This window comes from Henckelia pumila, chromosome 1 (genome assembly GCF_033568475.1).
Source record: "Henckelia pumila isolate YLH828 chromosome 1, ASM3356847v2, whole genome shotgun sequence".
NCBI lineage: Eukaryota > Viridiplantae > Streptophyta > Magnoliopsida > Lamiales > Gesneriaceae > Henckelia > Henckelia pumila.
The window spans coordinates 69,549,764-69,559,519 of NC_133120.1; the positions used below are offsets into that span (position 1 = coordinate 69,549,764).

At 32.8% G+C, this 9,756-nt stretch overlaps 1 protein-coding gene across 1 annotated transcript; it reads left to right on the forward strand.

The window, feature by feature from the left end:
• The first annotated feature begins 6,681 nt into the window (after positions 1-6,681).
• LOC140864442 (uncharacterized) lies at positions 6,682-7,389 on the forward strand. Its single transcript, XM_073268635.1, has 2 exons — positions 6,682-7,053; positions 7,174-7,389. The coding sequence occupies exons 1-2, from the start codon at positions 6,682-6,684 to the stop codon at positions 7,387-7,389; spliced, it is 588 nt and encodes a 195-aa protein (XP_073124736.1).
• Positions 7,390-9,756: the final 2,367 nt, after the last annotated feature.

Sequence of the window (9,756 nt, forward strand, 5' to 3'; positions counted from 1 at the left end):
ACAAAAAATAAATAACACAAAAAATTAATTTTGCACGAGTATAATAACTCGTGCGGGTGCCTTAGGGCTAAATATCACTAGTAAACGTAAGATCAGTCTTACAAAAATAATCCTAGTAATTTTACGAGAAATCAGTAAATCCTAAATTTCTCAACAAGTTGAGAAATCAAACTTGCATCCTAAATAATAAGAATATAAAACAAATCAGATGCAACTCTCGTAGCCTAAATTGAAGAGACAGAAAAGATCTTCGATCAACACAGTTCCCACAGTGTTGTATCTGATGTCTTCAACACGAACGGCAGCACGGGGACAAGTAGTAACGACGACTACAAAATTTCTTCAGAATCTTCAAATTCTTCAATGTGATTTTCTCTAAAAGCTCTTATGAATTCTCATCTGAAGTGTACGATTGTTTGTGCGCAGAATCTTTTACTTATAGATGAGAGTCCAAGTAGAGAAATGATTCCTTGTAGAGTCCTACATAAATAAGAAAATAAGACTTTGTTAGGAATAAGACTCTTTTAAATATAATTGATAATATCTTGATAATATATGATAATCAATAATACACAATATTTTCTTATCAAGATATTAATTAATCTAGGCAAATATCTATCTCAATATTTTCGATAATAGCATATAAATATTTAGCCTATCATATCAAATAATATCTTGATAATATTTAATAAACATAAATCCTTTCAATTCGATATCAAGATATAATTTAATTAAGTTAAATATCTATCCTAAATATATTATCGAAATCATAGAATATTTAACCATATCATATCAAATCTATTGTCTAGAAAGCAAAATCTAATATTATCATTATCATGCTTAAGGAAAAGATTTTTCAAGGAATTAAAATTCCTTTCACCTAGCATACTCTAACCTTTGGTTGAGACGACAAATCTCACCACCAAATACAAAAGATATCACATTGCAAGGATTCACTCAACCAATCCACATGATTTTAATCCTCATCAAATGGCTTTTGTTTGATCTTCAAAGTGTTAGTATTTATGGCATCCAAGAATGATATAAATGTTAAATACAAGAATATGACCATTTGGAAAGGTTTTGTATGATTTTTGACATTGAAATGGTCATATTCGCGATGATGGCCACTTTTCTCAACTTCTGTTGATTTCAGTTATACTGACCATGCTCTGCTGATCCGAGGTTTGCTGAATCATTTCTGCTATCATGTTTTCTTGATTATAGCTCTTGGTTTATTGATTTCTTGACAAAGTAATTAACATGAAAATTGTAGACATTTCTATTAGATTTTCATAGAATCAAGACTCACTCTTTCGAGATTTTAAGAGAGAGATATGCTCTAAAAACTCAGTTGTGCTAGACATTCAGCTAGCTAAATTTGAGTGAAAAATTGAAAACTTCAATGCTACTTTTCGTCTTCTTAACCTCCAATTCAGATTTCGACTCGTGAATATGATTTGTAGAATTTTGAGTTGGTTGTTCAACTATTTTGGTTTCTGGTCATTTGAATCATCGAGTGATGAGATATACTCGAAACAATCAGCTCACCAAAAACTAAGTTGTGTTGAAATTTTGTTTCAGCAATCTCTCACTTCCAATTTGACATCTATTAAATACACACTTGAGCCAATATGTTTAGATTCACAATAACAAATTTTTCTATCATAAAATCAAGATTGTTTGTTTTTTTGGATCCAACTAGCAACAAAAAATTTTGTATTTGAGTTTTTTTAAGGTAAATCAATATTCTATTATATAAGAAAAGATATTATAAGGATAACTTTGTCTAATAATAAATTAATTAATTAACTATTAACACTTTGGAGTGTAAATAATGTTTTCTTGATACTAATTTATCCCAAAAAAAAAAATCACACATAAAAAAAGTATATCCTCACTGTCTATCTATTAAACGTACTTCGTCATAGTGGAATTGGATAACAACGTTTCCAAAAAGGACAAAAGAGAGTTTGAAGTTTGGAACAAAACTTAAAGCATATCCATTAAACTTGACTTAGTCCATACAAGAAAATATAAACAATTATACATCAAATGCTTTATTTTTCACCAAGAACACTTGCAAAGATTTTTCTAAACATTAAAAAAAAATCGCACACACAAAAATATTTTATGCCAACAACATTAACATATATATTCATTAGCACAAAAACACTTATGAGGTAGTCTCAGATGTCAATTTTGTGAGATAGATTTTGATCCGAACCATAAAAGTTATGACAAAAGTATTACTTTTTGTTGTATTACTTTTCGTTGTACATATGATTCGAGTTGATACATTTTAAAGATATATATCCATAAGTCATTCTCATAGAATACCTACTCATTGATGATTGATTAGTTGTGTTTACACATTTTCACCATGGAGGATATCAATCCATTTATTTTAGATTTTAAGAAATCATGCATATTCATAATTTTGAATTTATAAAGATTTTGTTGCACTCATTTATCCCTTCATTTGGCCGAGTCAAGATTGTCATTTTTCCCCAATTGCATTTTTTTTTTCTCTTTACGTTCTTGGCAAGGAATGGATATAAATTTTACATGGAACACTCACCATAATTTGTAATTTTCACTAGCTTGGTGACAAGTCATGAAAAGAAATTTGAAAAAGTGGGGTAGATTGGAGTCAAAATCATTATAGGTTCCATTTGAACATATATTTTAAAAACTTTTTTTGTGTTTTGTAAGTTCAAATATGTGTTTGGAAAAGATTTTTGTAAAATTTTTTGAAAAATATTTTTTAAAAGGTGTTCTCCAAGTTGTATAATTTTCAAAGAACAAATGAGCTAAGATGTTTTTAGATGTTTTTAGATGTTTTTAAAATGGAAGACAATGATGAAAAACAAAACAACATTACCTTTAAAATGTTAAATTTTTTTTATAAAATAGTTGTTCAAAAACATATTTATTCTTAAAAAAACTTATAAAATATTTTATAAATAATTATAAAAACATTTTTATAAAAACGTTTTATAAGGACTCGTGCAAACGAAAATATTTTCTGAAAAGAAAGTATGTAATGTTTTTATAATCAATAAACTTATGTATTATTTAAAAAAAAAAAAAAAAAGTTAACTTCCCCAGATACTCCCTTTGATCGGGCTAGGTTTGTTTGACTTAAACAAATTAACATATATAAATAATGACGAATAAACGTACAATAAATTAAGAGAAAATGTTTTTTTTGGTATAATAAATTGTCCATTTTTTTTTTATTTTGGTCCATTAAATTTTCAAAATTTGGTTTTGATATACTAACTTTTAATTTTCAGTGATTTTAGTCCAATTCCTGACGTGGCAGCTAGACACGTCAGCATATTTCGGTGTCACATCATCATTTTTCGATGTCATGTCATCATTTTCGGTGTCACATCAGCAGTTGGACCAAAATACCCGAAAACTAAAAGTTAGTGTACCGAAACAAAATTTAAAAAGTTAATGGACCAAAACCAAAAAATGGACAAATTAATGGACAAAAAAATATTTTCCCATAAATTAAATATAATAATTAACAAAAGAGAGAAGACCACTATTACAACGTCATTAACTTGAGAATCAGTGGGTACGTACTTTATTAATGGATACAGTTGATCATTAGTTATAATACCCATCGTTTTCTAAGACGAGAGTACCATTGGACAGTACTTTTTTACCACTCCATTTGTTTGTATTTATTTATTTCGTACACTTATGTTTGAATTGGTTTACTCCTGCATGTGTAGAAAAACAGGGAGAATTATGTTTTTGTTTTTGTTTTTTGTTTTTTGTTTTTTTTGCCTTCTGATTTTTTTTAAGAGCGATTTGTATTTTTAGTACTGTAACTTGCATGTTTTTTTTTCCTGAATTTTCATTTTTAGTCCTGAAATTTGAATATTATTTTTATTTTTTATCTTTTAACTTGTATGTTACTTTCGTTTTTAATCTTTTTTTAAATCGGAATATATCGTATTCTCCGATCATAAAATGACCTAAATGAAAACTAATACAATTTAAATTATACAAATAAAAATAAAATACAAGTTGCAGGACTACAAATGAAAATTCATCATAACAATATCAAAAATGAGAAAAACCTTCAAGTGACAGGAGTGTAAATACAAACTCACCATTAATATAAAAAAATTGAAAAAAATGCAAATAGCAAGACAACAAATGTAGTTCTCCCAGAAAAATATTATATGTATAACGAAAGTTAAACATGAGATTAGATGATTCTTTTGAAATTACAAAATTATCTCAATGAAGAGATCTTTTCATTAGTACATATGGGATAGTTTTGTAATTTCTAATTTAACGTGTAACGTATGCATTACATTAATTGTATATACAGCATAAGTAGTATGTGTGTGTCTATTTACATACATGCTAATAAATAACGTTAGTTATTTTACCAAAATTTGTAGTTACTAATAATTGTTGGTAAAAAAATTGTATGTGTGAATTTGAATATGGCTAGTTGAGGCTCGTGTTGGACACGATTTTCTTGAGAAGATTATGTCCCGCTCTTGATGCTTTGTTATTTGACACTCTTCTCCCAAGATACAACAACTATCTTGTGATTACAGCACAGTAAATCACAAGTTTCTCAAACAAAAAATGAAGTAATCTCTCTTGTTTGTATGAAGGAAGATAATGACAATATGGATGCAGATTATGAGGAAAAAATAAGACTCGAAGTGTGTCAAACATCCCTTTGATCTTCTATTTAATGTTTGAAATATGCAAGGACATGTTATTTCACCATGTGGTACATCTCTTGATCCAAAAAACTGATCATAACCATCCAAAGAATTCATTCAGATGAAATAACATCAGAAAACACGAAACGCCTAGGTGCCTCCTGCAAATGTCCAGGAAGGGTACTTGCCTGGGAAAAATGACTAGGCAGCAGAGCCGGTGCAGAGGCTCAATTTTAGGCACCCGTGCGCCTCTATTTTTTTTTTTTTTGGTTTTTTCTTTTTTATTTTCTTTTCCTTTTTCCCAGCTTTTCACTGCTTAATTTCAATTCATTAAGCACAAAAAAAATTCAAACAATAATGACGCAACTTAAATATTTTAATATATGTGTTAGCTCAAATACCGCATTTTGATTATTAATTATTGCATCTCAATAATCTTTCTCCGAATAATTTCATTCTTTGCAATCCATGAGAATAAATACATCACATTGACTCTTATATCAATTGTTGAAACGAGTGTCTTATATTTTACGAAAAACTATAGTTAGTGACAGAGGCAGAGGCAGAGGCAGATCCAGGGGTAGCAGGGAGCTCATGGTCAGTGAGAGTAACCTAAATTTTTTCATACGACTTGAAATGTTTTGAAAATAATTAATAATAACTACATCCGACAAACTCTGACAAAGAGCGACAAAAATGAATTGTAATAACAAAGAAAAAAGATAATTTTTTTTAGTTTTAAACGTGTGTTGTTGGTTAGTGGTAATGAGGTTTTGATGATATTTTATTTTATTATGTGTACAATTTTAAAAACCTAATGATATTTTTTTCACATAAAAATTAAGCTGCCCCGGCCATTTTCCCTTTTTTTGTGACGTGGGAACCCGCAGCCGCTATTTTCGGTACGCACTGGGTAAACTTTCAAACTAACGCAATAGCCTGCAAACTACGTTAACCAGGTAAACCACACTAGGCAAGCCCTGTGTGACAGGCTAGTCCAAGAAGGTGTTGGTAGGAGGAATCGAACTCCTGACCTCTGGCCAAGAGTTCACCTACTCCACCAACTTGGACATCCCTTAGGGGCCCGACCCCTTCTCCCTTGCTTCTATGTAGTGCTGCCTCTGGTTAGTCATAATTATGCAACTCAAAATATTTTAAAAAATACAGTCGCCCAAATAACATATTTCAATCTCTCTCGTAAACTAATCTTTAAAGACCGAGTTAAATAAAATTCCCTTTTATTTTAACACGCATTAATCTTTATGGTATTAAAATGTAGAAGTCAGCGACGGGAAGACGACATATCGAAGTTATTTCAAAAGTATATTATGAAAAGTGTTATATATACGATGAAGATTATGTATCCGGTTATATATGTTTTTTGAAATTACAAAACTATCTCGTGAACAGATCTTTCCGTTAGTGCATTTTGTATAATTTTATATATAATTTCAAAGGTAAAATGTGATCGTGTTTGTAACTTTCATTATACATATAACATTACATAACTCTCTATTAAATAAATTAGTAACAAATATTATGAGAATATTAATATTTGACTAAAGAGAATTTAATGTGTGTTATATATAAAAATCTTGCAATTTTTTAATAAGTCAGCAAGCTGCAGCTTCTACATACACACAAATGCTCACTCATGGAGCTCACAAAAATACAGCAAAAACACTTCACAGCAAATACTTCACTGGAGACTGAATTTTCCAGCGGAAGCTTCTGATTTTCTTTCAATATTGGAACGTAACATCCCGCAATAAATCGATCTAGCAATACGAGAGATCACGATCTTTCCCTAGTTCTTCTGGTGTTTAATTTTGTTGATGTTATTACGTAAATGATGGTGATCAAACTAAGTTTTGATTGTTAGATTGCGAAAAATATCGAGCTACGATAATTTTTTGGTTCGGATTTGGATTGAATTCAACTGACAAATCACAGAGAATAGCAAATTCCTTGTCCGATGAGAATTCAGCCGATCGATTGCAGAGAATCGTCGCTCCGAAATGACACCGGGAAAGCGCCGGTGTCGAAATCTCGGCTGAAACGGCTTCTCGACAAGCAGTTCACTGGTGTTCTGTGGATTTCGTCGGCTGATAAGTCAGCTACTGCTGCTGCTGCCGCTGAGTTTGAGCCGAACTCGGTCTGTTTGGATAAAATGGTTGAGAGTTTCATGGAAGAGAACGGCGAGAAACACTTGCCGTCCGCCGCAAAATGTGGCCGTTGCAATTGCTTTAACGGCAACAGCAACGACTGCTCCGATGATGAATCCGATTTCTTCTCCGATCATGCTATCGCTAATTCTTCTTTCATCGATCCTTCAGATGCTATTAAGGTAGCTGTTTCTTTTCTTTTCTTTTTTTTTTACGAATTTTACATGTTAGTCTGATTTTGTTCCCAGATTTATCTGGAACCTCATTCATATATATACTCTGTTTCATGCATTTTTCTTCAGAGTTTGATACCTTGCGCGACCGTAGCGGAGAGAAATTTATTGGCAGAAACATCGAAAATCGTCGAGAAGAACAAAAGCTGCAATAGGAAAGATGATTTGAGGAAAATGGTCGCAGATGAATTGATTGCTCTCCATTACGACGCCTCTGTTTGTAAATCGAAATGGGAAAATTCTTACTCCATTCCAGCCGGTAAATCTCTCACCGGATTTCAATAATCTGTTTGATTTCTCAGTCTTATGATAAAATGATTTGATTTCATCTCAGGTGAATACGAGTACATAGACGTGATCGTCGACGGCGAGAGGTTGCTAGTCGACGTCGATTTCCGGTCAGAATTCGAGATCGCACGATCCACGGGCGTTTACGACTCGATCCTGCGATCCCTGCCGTACGTTTTCGTGGGGACATCCGATCGGCTCCTGGAGATCGTGTCGCTGACGTCGGAGGCGGCGCGCCATAGCTTGAAGAAGAAAGGCATGCACATCGCGCCTTGGCGCGACACGGAGTATATGAAATCGAAATGGCTGGGGCCTTACACGCGGCTGAAAGCGGGTGGAGACGACGCCGTATGGGGACAAGAACCGGATGATCATGATCCGGATCAGGTAGCGGATAGGGAAAATGCAACGTGGGATGAGGAGTCTGGTGGCGGTGAACTCCTATCGCCGGTGAAGAGGGTGGCACCGCCGGTGGCGTGGCAGCTTCCGGCGCTGAGGCCGAAAAGTTTTGAGAGGCGGAAGAGGTTGGTAGTAACCGGATTAGCTTCTTTGCTCGAAGAAAAATTCCGACAATGAAGGGTTGCTTTTACTTCATACTTTATTATTGTTCTATTATTATTATAATATGGAAGAGCTTGTTATTTTGTAATTATAAAGTAAGAAAGGCAAATAAAAACCGAGTTGCGGGTGCGTCTAATTTTGATTGAGCAAATAAATCGATTCTTTTTCTTTCCCCTTGGCCAGGTCTAACTCAGAACTAGCCAGTGGTCAACGGATCGATTAACCATCTGGTCTGACTTGCTGGGTTGAACGGGATGATATGGCGGATCGATCATTTTTTAATAAAAAATATTAATATATATTGAATATATTAATGAAATGCGTGTAAATGTGATTGAATGTAACGAAAATGAAATATATTATATATATATATATATATAAAATATTAGAAGTTAAAATGTTATATATTTTTTTATTGAATAAATGTAATATATTTTTTATCGCGATTATGAAATATTTGATTGAGTTTTTATAAGTTCAATTGTGCAAGCTTTATTTTTTAAATTAATTTTTTTATTCTTTAAATATTTATTTAAAAATATTTTTTAACTTCTTTTATGTCCCGCTTGCTCCTTTTCATGTCCCGTCCATACTCATCAATATAATCATCAATGGTGTCATCACATAATTATGATGAGATACATGCATTTGTGGCAACTTTCGTATTGAGCACGTATTTTGGAAAGGTCATCCCCGGAGCTCATCCCAAGGTGTCAGCTCCACATTCTCTTGAGCACGTATTTTGGAGTGGTCATCCCTGGAGCTCATCCCAAGGTGCCAGTTCCACATTCTCTTGAGCACGTATTTTGGATAGGTCATTCCGAAAGTTATCCCGAAAGTCCAAATCCCGTCATTTTCACAAAGTCACATACAATATCAACATGTTTTCATGCATACTTCATATCATCATAACATTCATCATATATGTCGTCTCCTCATGCTCATAACATTCATAATAATACCATGCTTGCTAATAAAGATACAAAACTCGTTCATGTATGTAATTATTCATATATTTCATGACGTGCATAATAACATGACTTTCATGAAGTGATATAGCATGAGAATGTATTTCATAGCTTAACCGATCCACGTGAGTCGCTCCATCCGCCTCGGACATTCAAATTTGAAACTTTTTCCAATAAAACATCTTTAAAACCCTTAAAATAGCTTAAAATATCATAAACTTGAATTTCGTACTTCAAATGAGAAAGGTAAACATTTTGGACAGAACAATTCTCGCCACGGCGGAAAAATTTCCGCTCTGGCGCCTAAGGCTGAGATACCGTACCAAAATATCGAATTATCGAGATACCGTGTCAAAATTTTTTTGATATACAAACATTTTTTCGGTATACGAAATTTCTTTTTGGTATCTATACGGTATCAGTATGGATTTTTTCGATACCAAAATTTCGACATTTTTTCGGTATACAAAATTTCTTTTCGGTATCTATACGGTATCAGTATGGATTTTTTTCATATCGAAATTTTTGGTACGGTATTCCAAAAACCCACCCCTACCAGCACCCGAGTTCGCGCCTAGACGGAAAAAAATTCCGCCTAGGTGCGAAGCGTGCTTCCTAGAATTTCCAGGCAGTCCGAAACTGCATGATCTGATCGAAAGACATGGTCATTCCGACCTCTTTCGACCTCTTTTTGAGAAAATATGTTGTGAAAATTGCTCGCAAGCGTATGAATGTCAAGTTTTAATATAGTGATAAAATCAGATATCGATCACACAGGGAGTAAAATGAAAATATTCAGTTCTTGTAATTAAAATAGTCCAAACTTTATCTAGAA